The 24,731-nt window shown below is 41.6% G+C and overlaps 2 protein-coding genes across 4 annotated transcripts in view; one reads left to right on the forward strand and one right to left on the reverse strand.

Moving 5' to 3' along the window:
• LOC142194808 (serine/threonine-protein kinase 38) overlaps positions 1-24,731 on the forward strand; it is a 432,602-nt gene that overhangs the window by 332,366 nt on the left and 75,505 nt on the right. The gene's annotated exons all lie outside the window — the stretch shown is intronic.
• The window catches only part of LOC142194816 (uncharacterized), a 47,236-nt gene continuing 22,686 nt past the window's right edge, over positions 182-24,731 (reverse strand). For all 3 annotated transcript variants that reach the window (XM_075264187.1, XM_075264186.1, XM_075264185.1), the window contains exons 3-5: positions 5,526-6,125; positions 4,070-4,237; positions 182-1,762 (exon numbers count right to left, since the gene is read on the reverse strand). In XM_075264187.1, the coding sequence (XP_075120288.1) occupies positions 1,545-1,762; positions 4,070-4,237; positions 5,526-6,096 (957 nt within the window). In that variant the 5' untranslated portion in view covers positions 6,097-6,125 and the 3' untranslated portion in view covers positions 182-1,544. The remainder of the gene's footprint in view (positions 1,763-4,069; positions 4,238-5,525; positions 6,126-24,731) is intronic.

Raw genomic sequence — 24,731 nt, forward strand, 5'->3', positions numbered from 1 at the left:
GTCTAACCATCACACAGGAAACATTACCAAATGTCTCCATACATAGTCTGATAATTCTGGCGCTGACTAGATAGAACATCCCCCAACTGGTAACATCCAGCTCTTAAGTTATTATATATCTTATGGGAGAAGTAACAGAGGAGCGAAACAACACAGAATTATAAGAAAATATGTTCCAGATTTTTTTATTCATGAAGAATACAAGTATTTAGTAAAATAGACAGGTCAGGAGTGACAGGCCCTCTTTAATGTATAAACCATGTCAATGTTGTGGCAGTATTGTAAACTATGTTACTAAGCATGTATTTTTACGTATGGCAGTAGAATGGCTATTAGATTATGTAAACCCAGTCCAAGGATCGAGTGTAGATGCTGGGTCATAAATTTAAATAAGACCTGTCACCAGGCTTTAAAATCCCAATGACCTCATCTGATGGGTGCTGTCACCGTAAGCATTCTGCTGTTTTGTTTATCCAAATCCATTTAGTGTTTCCAGAGATATCACCCCAGTTAGTGTTTATTCGGGTATTAGCTAAAGTGAACGGTAATACTGCATTACATACACCACACAGACATCATCAGTACAAGGGATACCATAGTATTACTGCCCACTTGGCTAATAGACTTTAATTTTCATAAACAGTAACAGGGCTAATATCTTTGGAATGACTGAACAGATCCGGATAAATAAAACAGAAAAATGCTCAGGGTACCAATGTCTATCAGATGAGGTATCTTACTGACGCTAGGTTCACACTAGCATTCGGCAGTCCGTTCTGTGGTTTCCCTCTTCTGCATGCAGAAGACGAAAACCTGTCAGACTGGGTCCAGCCATGAGCGGCAGTGAGCGTTTTATGCTCTCCGCTGCGAAACCATTTTTTTTTAAATCGGACACAGAGTACTGCATGTTCAAATGAATGGGTGAGAAAGAGTCCTGCAGGTTTCCGTCTCCTGCCTCTGTTTTGTGCAGGAAATGGAAACCTGCATGAACGGAGAACGGGCGCAGATGTGAACGAGCCCTGAGCTTTTCAGACCTTGTGACATGAAGTTTTTAATTAGATTAGAAAACGTACATATTAGGCACTATTATTGCGTATTGCTATAAAATTTCTACTCAATAAAGGTTTTAACACTAAAATGATTGCATAAAAGTTTGCAAAGGCAGCGTGCAAAGAATATTTGGTAATAAGCTATATTATTTAGTCATCATACATACCGTTACTAGGCACTTTAGAGTTTACATTAATACACAGTTAATAAGTTTACTCCACCTTTAGGTTCAAGAAAATTGTTCTAAAGGTAATAAGAAAAACATAGTCCTGATAAATAAGGCACTTGCGAAATAAGAAAACTTGACAGCGCAGCGCTGCCTAATCATTCTACAGAAAAGACCCCGCTAATAGGCAAACAGACATACATTGCAGGTATACGCTACACACAATCTCCTAGTTAAGGTTCATAAAACTGGTGTTTATAAAACAAACAACTTATAAAGGCAATTCATAGAACTCTTGGCTCCATCATCATTAGTATAAAGTCTCAAGTCAAACGTTTCTTCTTAAGGAACCGCTATATGTAGAATCCGTGTCCTTATCTCCAGGTAAGAACTCCAGTCTAAACTGGCCTGGTCTGTTGCTGAATGAGACGTAGTCAGGCTGAGATTCGTCTTCCTCTAAAACTGTCATATTTGGATTATAAATTCGGGGTGCATCATAAAGTCCTCCAGATATCACAAGAGTATCATCGGGGGGAGAGTATCCCTCTAAAGAAAGAGAGCAATGGAAAAGTAAGTATATCACTATTTTATAAACTTTATATATATCTAGTTACAGTTTGTAGATGACATAACCACATGGGTTGAAAAGTGGCAATCACAACCTTAGTTCAACCAGAGTCCATGCCTTTACCCTCCTCATATACTGAATGTGTGAGCATAGAATAGTATGAGGGAAACAATAACATTATTTACAGCAAGTAAAAACTATACGTGCACAAATCGCTTAAGCGGCGTTCAAACTACCGCTGCTGTCTGCCCTGGGGTTTTCGTTCTAAACCCCGGGGAAACTGGACAGGGGACGGCTTGCCAGCGGTCAGCTTTAAAGCCCATTCATTTGAATGGGTTTTTAAAGGTTACCGCCAGTATCCGTATGTGGCTTCTCTGCTTGGAAAACGGTTTCCAGGTGGAGAAGTTGCATACGGACACTAGAAATCACCTTTAAAAAAGCATTTAAGTGAATGGGTTTTAAAGCTGACCTCCTGTAAGCCGTCCCCTGTCCAGTTTCCCCAGGGTCTAGGACGGAAACCCCAGGGCAGACAGCAGCGGTAGTGTGAACCCAGTCTTATTAAATTATGTACTATTATCTGTAACCCTTTGTATTGTTTGTGTTTCTGAGCATCAAGTAGTTCTCCAAAGAAAATGATCACGTTGTCTTACTGCTAGTAGTGCTGCCTATTTGTGTTGTACTAGTTCTTATCTCCTAACTAGCACGCTGTATAGGCAGAAAGCACATATTTTCACATTTTTATCTATGTAAGCTAAAGTTATAAATTCTGAGTGTAGAATGTTTAAGAAAGAAGCTAATATTAGATACAAAATCCTACTAATTCTACTAATAAATGTGAAAATTTGTATGTTTGTGTGTTTGTTCCTCAATCACGCAAAAACGGCTGAACGGATTTGAATGAAATTCAGCACACAGATAGATTATAACCTTGATTAACACATCAGCTACTTGTGACATGGATTCACAACTGCTATGAATTTTTGTTCACATACTATATTACACTGCTCTTATCTGAGTTTCTGAGAAAGCCAGGGCTCTTATCTCTCTCTGTAAGCACACACTAACCCTCAGTGTTCAAGCATTAGCATATTATCTGATCTGGTCCAGGAACTGCAGACAAACTGACATGGGCAAACACCTTTAAACCAAATTGGCAGTTTCTCAATTTTAAACATGTCGGGGAAAAAGAAAATCTAATTTGTCGCAAACAAGAAGAGCTATGAAGGTAGCCAGATGACACAGAGTTCTCTTCAAGCGGAGCTGAGGGTGATCATGCATGCCAACAACATGCTCATTATATGCCATCGCAGCGAGCTGCTGAGATGACAGAACAATTACAGACACAATGCGAAGAACAAAATCAATGCCAGGGCAACTTGAGAGCTGCCGAAACGACGGAGCAGGCGGATCATCACTGCCCACAACACGCTGATTATATGGCGTCCCAGCAAGTTGCTAAGATGCTGCAACAATCACGGGCACAGCGCCAGGAACGAGTTTTGCAGCAGGTCAGCTTGACAGCTATTGAAACACCGGAGCGGGTGGATCATCAACACCAACAGAACACTCATTACATGCCATCCCAGCCAGCTGCTGAGATGCCGGAACAATCACAGGCATGGTGTGAAGAACAAGTTCAGCAGCAGGACAGCTTAAGTGCTGCCAAAACGCCGGGAACAGGCAAACCATCAACGACAGCAATTTGCTGAATACGCTCATCAACGGATCATCAACACCAACAACACACTCATTATATAGCATCCCAGCGAGCTACTGAGATGCCGAAACATTCACGTGCACTGTTAGACCAACAACTTCAGTGCCAGGCCAACTTGAGAGCTGCTGAAACGCTAGAGCAGGCGGATCTTCAACGCCAACAACACCCTTATTATATGGCATCCCAGTGAGCTGCTGACATGCCCCAACAATCACAGGCACAGTGCAAGAAACAAGTTGAGCAGCAGGACAGCTTGAGAGCTTCCGAAACGCCAAAGCACGCAAAACATCAACGGCAGCAATTTGCTAAATTGTGGCAGATCATACACGCCAACAACACGCAGAAGAAGTCGCGGGCAGAGGCTAGTATTATATATTTTACTCTGCAAGTCTGTCAGTAACAGGCCCTTTCACGTATACCACAGCTAGGGTGTTATTGACAGACTACAGACTCAGTAATTTGTAGAAACTTGAAGTGGAATTAGAAACCTAAATTTTTCTACAGCAAAATGACAGCAATTCAATTATGTTACTAAAGCGCCTGCATTATCTGATATTGTAGACTTTACCTGATTCATAGACAGTTTCATGGAGAGGGTGATGGGAGTACTGAGATCTTCGTTTTCTATATTTGTTGAAACAGAAGGCAACAGTGGTCAACATTACCACAACTAGGATGGTGCTAAAGATGGAGGTCAGGACTGTCTCAGAGAATTTCATGCCACTTCCGATTTTCTCTAGAAACAAATGAAATATGTTACAAATATATTTAACTAGAGTTGTTTTCATGCCTTGGACACTTTATGTTGTTCAAGACAGAAAAAGTCACTTTTGAATTTAATTTTTTTGGTCATATGTCTGTGGAGGGGGGGAGGAAGTGTTCACAAATTGTGACTTTTCCCTATTTTGTGCCCCAGTTGCCACTTTTCAAAAAAGTGGGCAGGGCAAGGATGACGGCAGGCTGGAGATGCCTCAACCCGAAAAATGTATTTTAATTCAAGCTACATTAGTGGCACAAATTATAGCTGTGGCTTAAGAATGGGGCCAAAAGGATCAGACTGAATGAATTGGCTCCAATGTGGATTTTTATCACATTTATATCCAAATTTTTTCCATTATTTTATGACAAGGAATATGTGGACAAGATATAGAAATAATGAGGACAAATTTTATTATTACCAACTATTACAAGTAATGTAAACATTACCAGTTATTACCATTACCATGAATAAAAACGATAAAATAAAAATGTAGTAAATAAAATGTTTTTTTTTATAAGTTGCTGAAATCACCCACATTACTTTATAATTTCAGCATTTTTGGTGCTTGTGTTATAAATCTTTCTCACCAATAATGCTCATCTGTCCTGCAGGGACAGTGCACAATGGTTGGAGTGAAGGTTGAAGCTGGTGACTACACAGCATAATGCATAGGAGTCGTACTGCACGCCATTTCCTGGCTCAAGATCTGTGCTTGCAAAGGTGGATGCCGGCATCCTCAGGTGGTGAGCGGAACTAATGTCAACGCACATGTGTTTAGCTGTAAGCACTGTACATCATGCAATCATAGTGGGGTGCGTGTGTACAACGCTACATGTAACCATGCCCACATCACTTTCTCAGCATACCAGTGCAGAAGTCTAGACCTTTATGCAGCTCCCCCATGTCACATCCATCATTTGCATATGCTCAAGGGCTGCTCTAATCCAATTCTCTTTTCTCACTTCCTGTATTCTTCCACAAGCTAGTTAGTGGGCTCTGACTGATGGACCGCCCTTCTGACAGTGAGCAGAGATTGGTAATGGCACCGATATCTCCAGCCACATATCTGGAAAGATGACAGTGCTCTGAATTCAGCGCACTGTCAGCTTTTTAGCGGTACATAAAATCACATGTGCCTGAGGACATGAAAAGTCCGCTTTAACTGTTTAAGTTACCTGCGGTTGTTCTTGGTGACATTTATTGTTTTAAAAGGAGTAAAACTTGATGCATAACTGTATTCATATCAGTAGATTTGACAGCCTACCTGACTCTAAGCTTGTATTTTGTTCCACTGGGTATGTCACTGTTACATTGTCTTCTGGAATTGGTGTTTCGTGGGTTGGAATAGCAGTTGTTGTGTTATTGCTTTTATTAGCTGTACTGGTTGCTGTACTGGTTACATGTCTTGTCTCTGATGTAGCAACAGTCGAAAGTGCAGTAGTAGACCCATTGACTGTGCTGTTCACATGTTCTGTCTTTGGTACAGTAACAGATGAACGGAAACTTGTGGAGGCAACAGTAGTGGAACCAGACTCTGGAGTGCTCTTCGTAGGTGACGGTGTAGTTACAAGTGGCTGCCCAGTAAAGTGCACATCTGCGGTGCTGTTATGGTTGAATGTGGAGTTAGGACTAGTGTTCAAGACAGTAGAAGGTGTTGTTTCTCTTCTTGTGATAGCTGTTGTGTCAGGAGGCAAAGTCGTTGTGCTTTTTAAAGCCACAGAGTGAGAAAGGCCTTCAGTTGTAGACATTCCGGTTGTGGTGGCTTTAACATTCCAAAATGCAGACATACAAACAATGATGGCAAAGAGCGCAGATGTTGTTCTTGAATACATCATAAGTTCCAATGTGTTGGGTCAATCAATGACTAGAAATAAAATACAAAGAAATGAATTACTTCTCATTTTCTACATAAAGACTAACGCTGGGTTCACACCTGCGTTCTTCTTTCCGTTCTATGGTTTCCGTCTTCTGCATGCCAGAAGACGGAAACCATAGACCGGGTCCGGCCGTGAGCGGCGGTGAGCGTTTTAGGCTCTCCGCGGCGAAACCGGATTTTTTTATCCGGACACAGAGTACTGCATGTCCGACTCTGTGTCCGGATTATAAAACCCGGTTTCGCGGCGGAGAGCGCAAAACGCTCACCGCCGCTCACAGCCGGACATCTCTCTCACCCATTCAAATGAATGGGTGAGAGAGACTCCTGCAGGTTTCCGTCTCCTGCCTCTGTTTTAGGCAGGAAACGGAAACCTGCAGTACGGAGAGGGCGACGCAGATGTGAACGAGCCCTAAACAGTACTATAGTTTCAGAAATATATAAATACAGTGTGCAAGTAGAAAAATGACAATAGAAGAAAGCATAAACAATATGCATAGTATAAAAGAGGAATATAGCAATGTAATTCAAGATATTAAAACATAAAAGGGGTAAAAAGGTATATAACCAGTAATAAACAGAAGGGAATAAGGGAAGGGGTGAGTATCGCCAAAGTGTATAGGTCAGGGAGGGGTAAAACCTACCTAGGGAGAAACACAACACAACAGTATAAGGGAGCCTGCACACGGAGTATATGCTCCGCTCATTCTGAACGTAAAACTTGTTCAGAATGAGCGTGTAAAAACCAGATCCTATTGATCTCTATGGGTGCTGGCATACGTGCGCTACCCATTGAAATCAATGGGAGCGTTTCTTCCCTATTGCTTTCAATGTGATACACGCATATCACATTGAAAGCAATAGGGACTCGAGGACAGAAACCAGAACACTAGTAAAAGGAAAATGTTTGTTTTGGTACCGTGTTAGCCAGTGGTTATGAAATATAAAAAAACAAAAAAAACTTTGCAAGTCTTCAGTAGGTGATACCTTTTTTAATGGCTAACTCATCCAAGATCAGTTGATAACCAAATCACCAGGGCCACCAGAATACCAAGATCGGAGTTATTAAAATACAATACCAAACAGGAGAACAATCGGGTGCCCCTGGTCGTCACATATAACCCCCACCTGGAGACGCTGAGAGGAATCACACGCAAATTACATCCACTACTGCAAAAAGACAACCATCTAAAATCCATATTTCCAGACCCCCCTCTCCTGTACTACAGACAGCCACCAAACCTCTGGAATATGATTATTAGCAGCTCACTGTCACCTCCAACTAACAAAGGAACATTTCCATGTGGACAGAAGAGGTGCAAGACCTGCCTCCACATACTGACCACCGACAGGATAGAGATACCAAACTCTAACAGGGAATATAAAATCCCAGTTACGTTCACCTGTAACACACCTATTGTAGTGTATTTGATCATTTGCACCAAGTGTCCCACTGAAAATCTGTATGTTGGAGAGACCGGCCAGAAACTCAGAATGAGAATTAATTCACATCGCCATACAATCAAACAACAGAGAACTGATCTTCCCGTGCCAAATCATTTCTGCCAGGAAGAGCACAACATCATCAATGACATGAAAATCTTGATCTTAAAAGGGAACTTTAAATCAAGGAAACAGCGACTGATTTATGAGTACAAGGCCATGACCCTATTCCAGACGCTGGACAATGGAATGAACGTCTCAAGTGGGTTTATGTCTTTTTATACAAATCATTAAGACAGCCATTAAGATAAGAACCTGGGATCTGGCAATTGATTGTTTGTTTTTATAAGTATATAGTAATAAGCCTCTTCCCCCCTCCCTCCTGTAATCCTACCCCTGTGTCCAGTTATAAATATGCAGCCTCTAGAAGGTGTTTTTAGATATATCTGAAGAAGAAGCTCAGAGGAAGCTTCGAAACGTCATATTGTCATCATTATGAGTTAGCCATTACAAAAGGTATCACCTACTGAAGACTTGCAAAGTTTTTTTTGTTTTTTTATATTTCAGAACAATAGTGTGAACCTAGCATTACTGTGCTGTAAAAATTACATGTTACCAGTGGTATAAGTACTGCCGTAGCAGCTGTAGCGGCTGATAAAGGGTTCAAGACCTTAGGAGGTCCGGTGGGCCCCTCTCTGTTGCTTTTTTTTTTTTTTTTAAATGTCTTTACCTGCTGTAGTATCCCCACCAGGTAACAGGCCCTATTTACTTATTGATTCCCATTCCAGCTCACTGGGCATTCTATATCATGTCATTGGGGGCCCATGGTAGAATGAGAAGCAGTTGCAGGTGTGAATAGTCAATAGAAGCGGGATTGGTAACTAAGGCAGTCTTATCACAGAGAGCCATTCTGGGGTAAGAGGGAGACCTTCCAATGGACTTCACAGACGCTGTTGTGACAATTGACTTTGATCAGAGTTACTATCATAGGAATTGACCTAGTGTGGATGTTTGGAAGGGGTTAATTATATTCACATATATAGTAGATGAAGTAAAGCTCTGTCCTCAATACCTTATGAAATCACACAGTGTTTTCTGTTTACAACAAATCTACTACAAATCTGTTCTAATAGTTGGCCACAGCCCTCATTTCAATCAGCCTAACAATATATTTCACAATTGGAATGCAGGTTATTATGGCCGCATATATAGCATCTTGTTTTTGGAAAGCTATTATACTCTATTATGTTCTCTTTTGAAAGTGGATGGAAAACTGTGTTTGTAGCATCGAATATGTTATAATTATTGACTGTAGTACAGTATGTAAGTGATTCAAGAGCCAGGACTGCAGTAATCGCCAGACCCCACTGTTACTGTGAGATGTCATCTGTGAGTTACAGCTGACTTTCATGATTCATGCCACACATACCATATAGTATATATCATTTTTATATCATATATAAAATACTGTATATCATATTTTATGGCAACAAAATTCCGAACATAAAGGTACGCAAAGAATTATTAACAATAAACAGTTCAAACATAAAAGTACTGTAACTACATATAGTAGTAAAGAGCCATGACAACACAATCTTACAATGTAACTATTGTGAAAAGGAAGATATTTGTATGTGTGAGTGCTGTGCTGTGTCTCACACACTGTATGTTTGTGACAATGTTTTACAGTGGGTCACTGGTCTCTCACAGAGGGTTATGGCAAGATAACCAGAGAGCAATACCTCATGCACATACATCGCTCATATTAAAGTCATTAGCTCCCATTTATTAAACAGTTTACACCGGGTTTTGGTATTCAACTTGAGGTAAATGTAAAACTTTTGGCTTTTCTTGCTGCTCACCAAATATGTTGAGCCATGAGTAAGGTGGCTGCTGTCTGCAAGATGTGGTTTAGGCCATATTTATTATGTGGAACATTATGGTGCAAATTTTAGCAAATCTCTATAACTATCTACACAGAAACTGTATTTTATGCCAAATATACAGTCCTATGAAAAAGTTTGGGCACCCCTATTAATCTTAATAATTTTTAGTTCTAAATATTTTGGTGTTTGCAACAGCCATTTCAGTTTGATATATCTAATAACTGATGGACACAGTAATATTTCAGGATTCAAATGAGGTTTATTGTACTAACAGAAAATGTGCAATATGCATTAAACCAAAATTTGACCGGTGCAAAAGTATGGGCACCTCACTAGAAAAGTGACATTAATATTTAGTAGATCCTCCTTTTGCAAAGATAACAGCCTCTAGTCGCTTCCTGTAGCTTTTAATCAGTTCCTGGATCCTGGATGAAGGGATTTTGGACCATTCCTCTTTACAAAACAATTCAAGTTCAGTTAAGTTTGAGGGTCGCCGAGCATGGACAGCCCGCTTCAAATCATCCCACAGATGTTCAATGATATTCAGGTCTGGGGACTGGGATGGCCATTCCAGAACATTGTAATTGTTCCTCGGCATGAATGCCTGAGTCAATTTGGAGCGGTGTTTTGGATCATTGCCTTGCTGAAATATCCATTTCCCGACGTAACTTCAACTTCGTCACTGATTCTTGAACATTATTCTCAAGAATCTGCTGATACTGAGTGGAATCCATGCGATCCTCAACTTTAACAAGATTCCTGGTGCTGGCATTGGCCACACAGCCCCAAAGCATGATGGAACCTCCACCAAATTTTACAGTGGGTAGCAAGTGTTTTTCTTGGAATGCTGCTTTTTTTGGATGCCATGCATAACACCTTTTTGTATGACCAAACAACTCAATCTTTGTTTCATCAGTCCACAGGACCTTCTTCCAAAATGAAGCTGGCTTGTCCAAATGTGCTTTTGCATACTTCAGGTGACTCTGTTTGTGGTGTGCTTGCAGAAACGGCTTCTTTCTCATCACTCTCCCATACAGCTTCTCCTTGTGCAAAGTGCGCTGTATTGTTGACCGATGCACAGTGACACCATCTGCAGTAAGATGATGCTGCAGCTCTTTGGAGGTGGTCTGTGGATTGTGTTAGGAGTATTTAGGTTCATTGCTTTCTATTTTTCTTACCTAGGGAGTTTTTGGCTGCGCGGTGTCTGGGGTGGCATCCTGGCGCTGCGGGGTTGTCCTGTCGTGGGTATTGGTGCACACCTTCTGACTTGCACGCGCGCACTGCTGGTAGGCAGCTTTATTTCCTGGTTGATTAGTCTGTCCTCCCATTTGCACCTGGGAGGAGTGGTCTCTACTCTGTATTTAAACCCATGCCTCCCATGGTTCTGTGCTGAGTGTCTCTTTTACAGAGCTAGGCCTTAGCAGGAGGAGTAGGTGGTTATCTGGGATAGAGGAAGTTCCGTGGTTGGTTTTTGGGAGGTTTGGGTGAACGAGTTGGTTTGTGTGTTTTCCCTTCTGTGTTCACCAATCCTTCCTCTGTGTGTAATTGACTGTGTGAGTGAATTGCCTTATCCTTTGATTTCTACTCAGTTTCTCTGTGTTTGTTTCCTAGTGTAAAGTTCCTTCCCATATTGGTTTGGGGAACCTTTCCCACATGTTTCCTGTGTGCTGCTTGTGTTGTTAGTCAGCGCACACCCTTGTCAGTCCCTGTCAGTAGCAGCTTCACTTGTTCGTTAGGGGTGACCCCCTTTAGTCTCCAGTCCCTAGAGATCTTATAGGGCATTCCTTCTCCCACTTCCCTCTAGGCCTACAGTATCAGTGAGAGAGGAGCTGTCGGGGTCAGGCTTAGCCTGAGAACAGCCGACCCACACCCGTGAGGCAGGGACCGGGTTAGCTAGTGGGAGTAGTGCAGGGCAAGATTTCCCACTGCTATTCCTTAGCCCCGTTGCAGCTACCTGGACTGACATAACAGATTGTCCTTGACTGTTCTCACCATTCTTCTTCTCTGCCTTTCTGATATTTTTCTTGGCCTGCCACTTCTGGGCTTAACAAGAACTGTCCCTGTGGTCTTCCATTTCCTTACTATGTTCCTCACAGTGGAAACTGACAGGTTAAATCTCTGAGACAACTTTTGTATCCTTCCCCTGAACAACTATGTTGAACAATCTTTGTTTTCAGATCATTTGAGAGCGGGCTGTCCATGCTCGGTGACCATCAAACTTAACTGAACTTGAATTGTTTTGTAAAGAGGAATGGTCCAAAATACCTTCATCCAGGATCCAGGATCTGATTAAAAGCTACAGGAAGCGACTAGAGGCTGTTATCTTTGCAAAAGGAGGATCTACTAAATATTAATGTCACTTTTCTGTTGAGGTGCCCATACTTTTGCACCGGTCAAATTTTGGTTTAATGCATATTGCACATTTTCTATTAGTACAATAAACCTCATTTCAATCCTGAAATATTACTGTGTCCATCAGTTATTAGATATATCAAACTGAAATGGCTGCTGCAAACACCAAAATATTTAGAACTAAAAATGATTACGATTAATAAGGGTGCCCAAACTTTTTCATAGGACTGTATTGTATATAAAACGGATATTACTGACATTCTGAAGGTAGTAGGGTGAATTCCTTAAGACTGGTGTATGATGTGCTGGTACTAAGGGTTGGCAGCAGATGCGCCAGAGTTATTAAAGAAAACCTTTTATGGGTTTGGGCACATGCAGTTTTATATACTGCTGGAAAGCCGGCAGTGCGCTGAATTCAGTGCATTGTCAGCTTTCCCGATCTGTACCCCGGGTGAAGAGCTATCGGTACTGGTACTGTAGCTCTTCACAGTCAGAAGGGCGTTCCTGACAGTCTGCCAGGAATATCCTTCTTCACAGCAGTGCCTATAGCCTGATAATACTCGTCTATGGAATTCAGCGCACTGTCGGCTTTCCAGCAGTATATAAAAAACCTGTGCCCAAACCCATGAAAGGTCCTCTTTAAGAAACTCTAGTCTCTTAGTTTTGGCACACCACAGGAGATTCTGTGAGCCAGAATTAAATTATACATTGATCGGGGAATTTTTGCTCAGAGTAAACAAAAAAATTGGCACACATTCATTTTCAATTGTATTTGTCTAGGAAACATAGAAGTTGTAAACTGCACCAGATTTATTAATGGTGTGCTTCAAATTGTGACGTAAAATAATGGTAGTGATGCTAAATCTGTCACGTGGTATGCGCCACGTGATGGCTATAGCTAATTTGGATATTTTTAAACTATCTACATTTAATGGGATTCTATCATTAGAATCCTGTTTTTAACTAAGGCCACGTCAAAATAGCCTTAAAAAAGGCTTTTCTTCCCCTACATTTAGAATTCTTCTCCACGCCTCCGTTTGGTAGATATCTCGGTTTTCGTTGTTATGTTAATGAGTTTCCAGACAAAACAGGGGGCATTCCCCCATGCTCAAACAGCTCTGGGGGTGTTCCAAACTATTAAGGGCCGCCTCCATCTTTTCTCCGCCTCCGCCTCTTCTCCCGCGTCACTGTTACATCTTCTCCCAAAAGCACCGACTATGTATCTCTGTCGGCCATTTTCTTGAGGCCAAACGGGCCTCCATAGCCGATGCGTTTCTGCTGTTTTATACAGCAGACACCTGGTACTAATGCCCACAATCGGTGCAGGGACTGATGGCAGGCATTAACCTCTCTGGCACCACGGTCAATGCGCCATTTTACCAGCACCGCGTGGGCACCACCATTTTCTCTAGGAGATCCCAAGGATCCCAGCAAGCTCTGTGTAGCCTGCAATAGAAGTGTAGGATTTTTGCAATGCATTGGCATAGCATTGCATTAGTGATCAGACTTCCTGGAGTTCATGACCCCTAGGGGGTCTAATAAATGGAAAAAAAAAAAAAAAAAGTATTAAAAATTCAAGTCACCCCCCTTTCCCTAGAACTCATATAAAAGTGCTTAAAGTACTTCCGTTTTCCATCTTTATGCAAATGAGTTCTCTCACAGCACTGGGGGCAGGCCCCAGTGCTCAAACAGCACTGGGGGCATCCCGAATGCTGCTAGAGATCTCTCCAGTGCCGCCTCCATCTTCTTCAGGAACCGGCCTCTACGCCTGCGCAGTCGGCTCTGCCAGCGGGCCTCGGGCAGAAATGACTGCACCTGCGTGTGGCCATTTTTTTCTGGATGCTTACACGAGCTGGCAGGGCCGACTGCGCATGCGTAGAAGATTGAAAGCCAGGCCGGAAGACGACGCGTAGAGGCCGGTTCCTGAAGAAGATGGAGGCGGCGCTGGAGAGATCTCTGGCAGCATTGGGGACGCATTCAGTGCTGTTTAAGCGCTGGGGTCTGCCCCCAGTGCTGCGAGAGAACTCATTTGCATAAAGATCGAAAACAGAATGTAACATCTCTGCCTGTTCGTGTCACTGCACTACCCTCTGCTCGTGTGCTGCGGCACAGGAGGCAGGTGCAGTTTGGATCTTGGCTTAAAGTTTTTGATCGCACTGTGTGAACTCTGCTCTAGTTCTGTGATTGCACCACACCCGTCTTCTGCCCTTGTTGTCTCTGTCCATTAAGTGGTTAATTTGTCTTGCCTGTGATTGACAGCCTGCCTTCCTGTCTACTCCATGGGCGGGTTCTTCCTCCCTATTTAGCCTTGGTTCCCATTCACACCAATGCTTGCTATTGCCGTGTGCATACCTGCTCTTACTGTCCCTGTTTTGCTTATACTATTATCCTTGACCTTTGGCTCTCCTCATTGACTATTCTTTTTGACTCCGATTTGGAACTTCATCGCTCTACTGTTACTGACCCTTGGCTAGCTGACCTTCCGTTGTTGTTGTTCGTCTTGTCTGCGTTTTGTGTTTCACATATTCAGGGAGGGACTGTCTTCGTGGTTGTCGCCTATTACCTAGGATAGGGTCTGAAGGGAAAGGGAAAGTTGGGGGCTTCATCTTAGGGCTCACTGTCTCTTGTGCCCCGTCCCAGGGTTTTACAGTTACTGGGGAATTGCTGTCCTAGCAATTCCCTTACACAGAATATCTGCTGAACGGTGGCACAGAGAAGACATCTAAAGGTAGGAGAAGAATAGCCTTTCTTAAGGCTATTCCTACATGTTATTTAGAAAAAAAAGGGATTCTAATGATAGGATCCCTTTAAAGACAGTGAAATACATTAGGTATCCCTGGTCTGGAAACGCCAGCTCTAGAAATCTATAAAAAATATTTTTCCCGTACAGTAAATTCCGTAGCAGGAAAAAAAAATCTAAATTGCCAAATTGCTATTTTTTTCACTCTTTTGCCTCTGATAAAAATTTTAATAAAAAGTGATCAAAGCAATAGCAATTCCCAAAATGGAATAACTAAAAAGTACACCTAGTCCTGCAAAAAAAGACACCCTATGCATCTCTGTACACAGACGTATAAAAAAGATCTGGGTGTAAGAATATGGTGAGTTTTAGAAAAAAAATTTGGCACAGTTTTGTTTTTTTGTTAAGGGGTTAAAATGTAAATAAACCATATAAATTTGGTATCCTACGCAGTGAACGCCGTAAAAACGAAGCCCATAAGAAAGTCGCACAAATGCACTTTTTCTTCAAATCCACCACATTGTGAATTTTTTTTCAGCTTCCCAGTACATTGCACAGAATAATTAATGGTAGCATCATGAAGAAAAATTTATCCCACAAACATTAAGACCTCATATAGATCTGACAGCGGATAAACCAAAAACTTATTGGCTTCGGAAGGGGGACAGTCAAAAACAAAAAAGGGAAATTGAAAAATGCCTGTGGCGGGAAGGGGTTAAAAACAGTCAGAAATTTGAACTTAATAAGCTCATACTTCATATAAATTCACATATGTGGAAATACCTGCTTGTCAGATTTCCAAGGAAACTGGGATTCTCTGCATTCATAACAAAATTACTAACATCATGTAGCTCACTGGGTGTGGCCACGACCATCATCATTTACGTTTTGAATGCTGATTGGTGGACTGAGTGTCCTGAGTCAGGGATAACATGACTGAGTACGTAATTTGTGACCTTTGGAGAAAGCCTGGCCTTCTCCAAAGGTCACATTCTCAGCCACACTCTGGCTGAGAGCGCGACTCTCTCTATAAATAGCTGATGCCCCCTCTCATTCACACATACATACATTATTGCTTGTGGGGAGTGGAGAAATACCCATCTATGAATCCTACAAAAAACATGCTAAAGATCTTACTAATACTTTGCTTCAGACACCTCTGATGAAGCACAATCAAACTAATGCGTTTCTGCAAAAATTGTGTGCAGAAACGCGGTAGGGTACTATAGTTTTATTAAAGTCCTAGCTTTAAAATTAATATGGCTGGAGTTTTTCTTGGAGGTTCCCACTATCAGCCTAAACAGGGACAGGCAATAGCCTAGGCTTGGGAATATATGACTGATTTAGGGGAAGGCAGTTGACCTTTCTATTGTCATTCAGTCATTCTTGTTATAACCTGATTTTTAGGTGGTATTCACATTTTAATAGGTGACTAATAAAATTGTTGTTTTTAGTGTTCCTATATCAGGCAGAGCCACTCGTCCTTCTGTATTACAAGCTAGCTCACCTACAGTTACTCGATTTACTAAATGTTTGCTTGGGAGGAAAAGCATTTATTTTAAATGTGAAATATTTGCATAGAGACTACGCCAGGATCTCTGTAATTTAGATTATACTAAATTGTTTGGATACATTCTAAAAAAGCACATGCATAGTTCATATTATGGGCAAATTTATATCACTGCTATAAAAGATTGTCATGCGATTATGTGACTAGCATATACAGTAAATGTATGTGTGTCATCTGTGCATTATAAACCAGAAGAGAAAGTATGTATTGTAAAATCCTTCTTCTTCCCACGTCTTAGTGACCATGTCTGAACTGGCAAGATAGTATTGTTGGAATTTGCCTGAAGGATTGCTGTGCCTTAGATACATGAGGTGATTTTCATTCTTACATTATATAATGATACACAACAGCAAATGCAAGTGTAGCAGAATCTGAATATGACCTGAATGAATGGAGTTAAGTTGAAGCAAGGTGGCATGGCAATGGCATATCTGTCTGACGGTTTCTGAGTATGTACACTGTGCCGATATTTGCTGATTGGTACCATGTGTCAAACTAAGAGACTCTTACACTAGGTTTACACTAGTATTCGGATTACCGTCTTTTGGGCCCGCAGAGGGACCATTAAGGGCTAGTTCAAAAGTGATTAAGCGTGTGCATATTACGTCGTGGCTGCCGTGACGGGATGCCGCTGCAGTGCACGGCATCCCGTCGCGGCTTTCCGCTCCGGATTAGGCCCAAATGAACGCTGTGATGAGGCGGACACCACGGCTGATTCAGCCGCGGAATCTGCCTGAAGAAAGGGCAGCTCATTTCTAGCAGTCTACATAGACGACCATTGTGAGAGGGCGGATTATGACGTGGATTCCGCGCCAAAATCCGCCCCCTCTTGCCCCGTGTGAACGGGGCCTTAGATGGAGACCCTGTCTGCTTGAAAAGATTATAGTGGAGCTACCAGGTTTCTGGTTTCCACTAGTTTTATACTAAAGTTTTCTCTGCTGATTTTAAGTGGAATTTGCGGTTGAGATGTGAATCCAGCATTACTTGCTTATCATCCTCGGCAGCAATATGAATATTGTTTTGCACCTTTTTCTCTGCTTACTAGGACAGAAAAAAACATTTCTGTCTTGTACAGTTATGTCCAGAAGTAAATGGACAATGACACAAGTTTGACATTTTAGATCTTTACCAAAACATATTCAAGATACAGTTATATATAATCAATATGGGCTTAACCACTTCCGGACTGCCCATAGACTATATACGTCCAGGAAGTGGTTGCCTAGTTCTGCTAGGACGTACCTGTACGTCTATCAGAACACAGCAGCTGCACAAGATCCTGCAGCTGCTTTCACTAGAAGCCGGCTGTAACTTCAGCCGGAGCTCCCAGAGAGATAGCAGGGCAGATTTATTACCTGCTCTGCTATCTCGATCTGCTATGGACGGAGCCATAAATCAGCTGCCCTCTGACCCGGCAGACACGCAGACACGTGATCTGCCGGAGCAGTGTCCTGCCAGAGCTGCTGGGTCCTACAGGACTCAGATTAGCTCTGTATACTGTGTATACAGTGTGCAGGAGTCTGTATTTCTCCTGTAACTGAGGTTAAATGTACCAGCCCCAGTTATAGGAGAAATCAGTCTCAAGTACAAAAAAAAAAGTGATCAGATGTCCCCAAAGGTCTCTTATCACCTTATGGGGACACAATCTGGGAAAAAAATAAAATAAAAATATAATAAAAAAGTTTTTAAAAAATGTAAATAAAATAATAATAAAAAATAAATAAATAATACGCTAATAAAACGCCGTTATTAAAGGTTATAGCCCCTCCCCCGACGACACCATACAAAATAAAAATTACCGTAACGGAGAGGAAAAACTATATTATAAAGTTTTTCAGTGACACTTTGTGTTATTAAATAAAAAAAATTATAAATTGAAAACCAGACACAATTTCCCTCCTATTTTGTTTATATTTTCCTGGATATAAAAAAAATTAAAACACATTTGAAAATAAAAATAATATAAAAATAAAGCCGTATGTGTCCCCGAAAAAAGACGCAAAAATTAGTTGACTAAGACATACGAGAAAAATTTTACAGACCTCAAAACCGCACATACAAAATAAACCTAAAATGTGTCTGGTCCTGGACCACAAATTGGCCCGGTACTGAAGTGGTTAAAGTGCAGACTCTCAGCTTTAATTTGAGGATAGTCACATCTCTATTGGAGGAAGGGTTTAGGAATTACAGCTCTGTAATATGTAGCTGCCTTTTTTTTAATGCACTAAAACTAATTGAACAATTATTGCAAAATCTAGTTATTGGGCTACATGGGTGAATCCCTCATTATTCCAACATTAATTAAGCAGGTAAAAGGTATGGACTTAATTCCAGGTGTGGTATTTGCATTTGGAAGGTGTTGCTGTAAATTCACATCATGCAAAGTAGCTCTCAAAGGAAATGAAAGAGACCATTATTAAGCTAAAAAGAAGAAATCCATCAGAGAGACAGCGGAAAAGTTAGGAGTGGCCAAAATAACAGTTTGGTAAATTCTGGTAAAAAAAAAAAAAGAGCACACTGGTGAGCTAGGGAACTAAAAAAAACGCCTAGATATCCTTGGAAGACAACAGTGGTGGATGAGCACAGAATCCTTTACATGGTAAAGAAAAATCCCTTCACAACCTCCACCCAAGTGGCATATACTCTCCAGAAAGTAGGGGTATCAGGATCTAAGTCTACCATAAAGTGAAGACTACATGAGAGCAAGTACAGAGGGTTCACCACAAGGTGCAAACCATTAATCAGCCTCAAAAATACAAAAGCCAGACTTTGCCAGACAACATCTAAAGAAGCCAGCCTAGTTCTGGAACAGCATGTTTTGGACAGATGAAACTAAGATCAACCTGTTCCAGAATGATGTGAAGAAGATAGTTCTAGAAGGTTTGGAATGGCTCATGATCCAAACCACACCACAACTTCTGTAAATCATGGTGGAGACATGTGATGGCTTGGGCATGCAGGCTTCCACTGGCGCTGTGTCAGTAGTGTTTATTGATGATGTGACAGAAGAGAGAAGTAGTCAGATGAATTGTGAAGCTTAAGCGGATATTCTTTCTGCTCAGATTCAAATATAGCAAGATTTATTCAACAACGCTTCATAGTACAGATGGAGAGTGACCCAAAACATACTGTGAAAGCAAACCAGGATTTTTTTAGGATTTATATTAGTATTTTAGTAGAATAATCTGCAATGGCCGAGTCAATTACCAGATCTTATTCGGATAGAGAATGCCTTTCACTTGCTTAAGACATAACTTAAGGCAGAGATAGCCACAAACAAGCAACAACTGAAGACAGCTGCAGTAAAGGTCTGGCAAAGCATCACAAAGAAGGAAACCCAGCTTTTGGTGATGTCCATTGGTTCTAGACTTCAATGAGTCATTACCTACAAAGGATTCTGTACAAAGTATAAAAAATGGACATTTTATTTATGGTGATGTTAATTTGTCCAATTACTTTTGAGCCCCTAAAATGAGGAGGCATTATAGAAAAATGTTTGTAATTCCTAAACATTTAATAAGATATTTTTGTTTAACTCCTTACATTAAACCTGAAAGTATACACTGGAATCTCAGTTGTTTCATTCCAAATCCAATGTGGTGGCATGTATAGTCCAAATCAGGAAGATTATGTTACTGTCCAAATATTTCAGGAACTAACTGTAGGCCAGATTCACAGTTAGCTGCATGAACCCACTCTCCCCAACGCATGCTTGGGGAAGACTACCAAATTATGTACTAGTAGCCTGTTCCCTGCAGTGATCATTAGGATCAGTTCCTTGGGTGTTCTCTATCCCTCGGGTGACTTATTTCTGGGATTTCTCTTTCTGTCCTGTGGTGTCTTATAGTTACATAGCAGGTGAGGATGGATGAAGGCCCATCAAGTCCAACCTATAATACTACAGTTTTGATCCTTAGGGAAAAAAAACCCATGAGGCTGATGCCAATTGCCCTGTGTCAGGGCAACTCCAAATCCAGCAATAAGTATAAAACCCAAGATCAACTTGATTTTACTAAAATCTAAAAACTGTAACACGTAATACTTTTTCTGTTCAAGAAAGGAATTCAGGCCCTCTTTGATCTTGCACAGTGCACCCACCATCACCACATCTTGTGGCAGTGAATTGCATAGCCTCAACCCTTGCTTGGCCATATTCATGTGTATACCTGCTCCTCCCGTGCTTGACCAGAGGCTACTAAGACCAACATGAAAGCTGAGTAAATTCTGGTTCAAGTCTCAACTTTCCTTCCCATTTAAACAGGTCACAGCAGAACAAAGGCCCAAAAGAGTATTGTCTCACAAGCTTGTGTATTCAAGTGATTCTTCCAGCTCAGTCACTGATAGCTTGTAGCATGATTCTCTCTCTCAAGACTGATAGATGTTCAGGAGATGATTGCTTCAAGTTCCATAAAGATAGGTCTTAGTAAACTAGTTAAAGATATAGTAGAAACTGGGGATTTTAAAGAGTCCAGCCTTCAGAAAGTTTATTTCTTTCCTAAAAAGAAAGGCCATACTTTTTGCTGATCATTCTGTCCTGGATGAGCTTCTCAAAGCAGATTGATAAAAAAAAAAAAAAAACCACAGCCTTAAATTGTTTTCCCTCTCCTTTATGGTAAATTTCATGTAGCTGTAAATTCTTGCTGTGTCACCAGGGTGGTGCTAGAGCCTGTGATATGAGGATGGTAGTGGCATTTTTTTTTTAACTTAACTTTCTTTTTAAGATTGTGGCTGAAATGTAGCTTTTAATGAAGAGCTGATCTAGGTTCTCTATGGATCAAGGTGGCCCTCGTTGGTCGCTGTATACACAGTGATCGAGAAGGCAGGAAAAGTAATAAACCGGCCTCCTGATTTGAAACACTGCAAGGATGTATATATATATATATATATGTGGACCTTCCCAAATGTAAAAAGTCAACTAGTAATCTGGAAGATTCTTTGATTTAAGCAGTGGTCAGGTGACATGGTGTAGTAGGACATGTTTTTCCACAAAATCGGTCTTATTGATGTGATGTTATATGACGGGGTGAATGTCTTAGTGATCAGTCTGTATGTATTTCTTGCTGTCCATCTATAGGGTAATTTCTGTTACTGATCACAGATCTGTATACCATGGTGTAACTGATCAGTTGCTAAACTATCCTTTAAATTCCTGTACCTCAAATGGTCATGTTATAAATCGACCTCTCATGCACTTCTAGGAAACCCCTCCCTTGGGTACTAACTTCAGTGAAAAAGAAAGGAGCCCAACACCTCTGGAAGTCATCGAGCGATGGGTGTATATGGGTGTATACAAATGGAGCTCCGCATCCAGTGAATTATTGCATCATTTGCAACTGCAGCTAATTATTATGTATTTTCATTTATTAAATTATTGGAGGTAACCTGTTAAGAAAAAAACTGTATGCCTATAGGATCTCCAAGAATAATTTTTGCTCTCTTCCAGCCAGAAGATTTGTTTGGGCTACAGTTACCTTCTGTCCTGAAAGTCCTAACAGATAATAAAAGGGGTCGCTTTCCTTTAAGTGAAAAAACCACATTGAGTTTCAACTCCAAATTTAGAAGGATTTTCAAAATGATAGTTATGATGTCAAGCCTTCTCCCCATGGAGAGATGGAGACTACGTCAGGTTCCTGTGTTTGTTCTTGCATACTCAAGGGTTAACCACTGAATCTGGAAAATCTCCTTCTGGACAGATACATTTCTACACGTATCCAGTTGTGTTTAAACTCGTAGATGAATTTATCCAAAAAGGTGTCTTGGAAGAGGTTACTCCAGAGGAAGATGTAGGCCAACCTTCCCTGGATGCTCTGGCAATAGCTATCAACAAAAAAGTTGTAAGATCTGTGTCCCTCAACCTGATGGATCACCCTACCTTCCTGGATAGCCTGTCAATTACTCTGAAGTTTATTTAGGTATTTCCTTTGATCTCTGATTCCCCTCATTCTGAGAGTCACCAAGAGGATCCAGCAAGGTCACACTCTGACAATCCTCATAACTCTATATAGGCCAAAGAGGGGCATGGTTTCCCCTATTGCTTCATCTTTCAGGGAAGAATTGGTGGAAACTCCTTTCCATAAAGTTCTCCTCACTTAGAATGTCTTTCTCCACTTGGACATTCAATATTTACAATGGCGGCATGGAGACTGAATGGCAAAGATTAATGGATAAGGGCTTTGTTGACCACCAGGAGACCTACAAATACTGGATAAGGGTATATTTCTGAATTTGGGAAAATTAATGGCGTGATGTTCCCACATGAATACCTCACCATCTCTTCCCAAGGGCCTCAAACTAAATACTTTTAGAGTCCATTTTTCTGCCATTAATGCTGATCTTTCTCCAAACAGCTTGATATCAGCAGATTCTTCAGGAATCTCAGAGTTCAACATCCCTTTCAAGCTTGAGATTTGTCTCTGGTCCTCAGACAACTCTCAGGCTCTCCATTTGAGCCACTTAAACTGCCATCTATGAAGCATCTCTCGGGGAAAGCTGTTTTTGGTCGCTATTGCCTCAGCCAAATTGGTTGCGGAGCTTCAGACTTTATCCTGAAAGGAACCCTATCTAAAATTCCTTCCTTATGCCCCAATCATCGGATCTGTTCCATATTTTCTGCCTAAGGCCTTTTTTAACACTTACCACCATTTTGTACTACTTACCACCATTCTCCCTGGACCCTTAAAATGAGGAAAAAGAGAATTTGCCCTCTCTCTGTGAAGAGGGCTGTATCCATTGGCTTAGATAGAACGAACACATTTGCATTTCTGAAGTCACTATTTGTAGAATTCCAAGGAAGAAATAAGGGCTCCAAAGCAAGCAAATCTGGTTCACAGGATCAAAGATGCAGTTCTCCAGTGCTTCTCTGTGGAAGGTGCCCCTTACCTTCAGCTTTGCAGGTACACTTCACCAGATTCACCTCAACTTCTTGGGCAGAAAGAAACTATATATCCTGTGATCAGATCTGCAGAGTTGTAACTCGTGGAACATAGAACTTATGGTTTGCCAATTACTACAGGCTGGACATTGCTGTCTGCAGGGTCTCTGAATTTGTCCATCATGTGTTACAAGCAGTTCTCCAGTAATCCCTTCTGGGGCATTCACAATAGCGCCGCTGTTCGCTCTTTGTGAGTCAGTAGAAAAGCCAGGAAAAACTGCTCCGGGATGTCTTCCTGGTGGTCATTGAAAGGAATAGATCTTTAAAGCAAACCACCAGTGTCCGTATGTAGCCTATCCACTATGAAACAGTTTTTTTTGCACAGACACAAAGTCAGACATGCAGCATAGGCTATTAATATCTAGTCTTGGGCTTCCCTTTCAAGAAGCACTGGAATATGTGAAAAAAAAAACGCAGAAAATTTCAACTAGAGTGACCATGTACTGTAAGTCCATTAAACACATACGGTTACTTTGTAGCATTTGACCAAAGTACAATTAGAAGTGTTTATCATTGTATGCTGTGATGTAATAACTAGAGATGAGCGAACAGTGTTCTATCGAACTCATGTTCGATCGGATATTAGGCTGTTCGGCATGTTCGAATCGAATCGAACACCGCGTGGTAAAGTGCGCCATTACTCGATTCCCCTCCCACCTTCCCTGGCGCCTTTTTTGCTCCAATAACAGCGCAGGGTAGGTGGGACAGGAACTACGACACCGGTGACGTTGAAAAAAGTAGGCAAAACCCATTGGCTGCCGAAAACATGTGACCTCTAATTTAAAAGAACAGCGCCGCCCAGCTTCGCGTCATTCTGAGCTTGCAATTCACCGAGGACGGAGGTTTCCGTCCAGTTAGCTAGGGCTTAGATTCTGGTAGGCAGGGACAGGCTAGGATAGGAAGGAGAAGACAACCAACAGCTCTTATAAGAGCTAAATTCCAGGGAGAAGCTTGTCAGTGTAACGTGGCACTGACGGGCTCAATCGCCGCAACCCAGCTTTCCCAGGATCCTGAATGGAATACACTGACAGTGTATTCCCGTATACCCGATATATACCCCCGATACCCGTTCCAACGGTGTGCCCCCCCACCTTCACCCCAGAAATACCCTGCAAGTCCCCTAGCAATAGGATTGGGGCTATATACACCCACTATTTTTGCTACTGCCATATAGTGCCATTGTCTCACTGGGAATTCAAAGAATATATTGGGCTTACATATAACTTCAATTCCAGGGAGAAGCTTGTCAGTGTAACGTGGCACTGACGGGCTCAATCGCCGCAACCCAGCTTTCCCAGGATCCTGAATGGAACACACTGACAGTGTATTCCCGTATACCCCATATATACACCCCAAATCCCCGTTCCAACGGTGTGCCCCCCCACCTTCACCTCAGAAATACCCTGCAAGTCCCCTAGCAATAGAATTGGGGCTATATACACCCACAATTTTTGCTACTGGTATATAGTGCCATTGTCTGACTGGGAATTCAAAGAATATATTGGGGTGACGTGCACCCACAATTTTTGCTACTGCTATACAGTGCCACTGTCTCACTGGGAATTCAAAGAATATATGGGGGTTATGTGCACCCACAATTTTTAATACTGGTATACAGTGCCATTGTCTGACTGGGAATTCAAAGAATATATGGGGGTTACGTGCACCCACAATT

This window comes from Leptodactylus fuscus, chromosome 2 (assembly GCF_031893055.1).
Source record: "Leptodactylus fuscus isolate aLepFus1 chromosome 2, aLepFus1.hap2, whole genome shotgun sequence".
Classification (NCBI taxonomy): Eukaryota; Metazoa; Chordata; class Amphibia; order Anura; family Leptodactylidae; genus Leptodactylus; species Leptodactylus fuscus.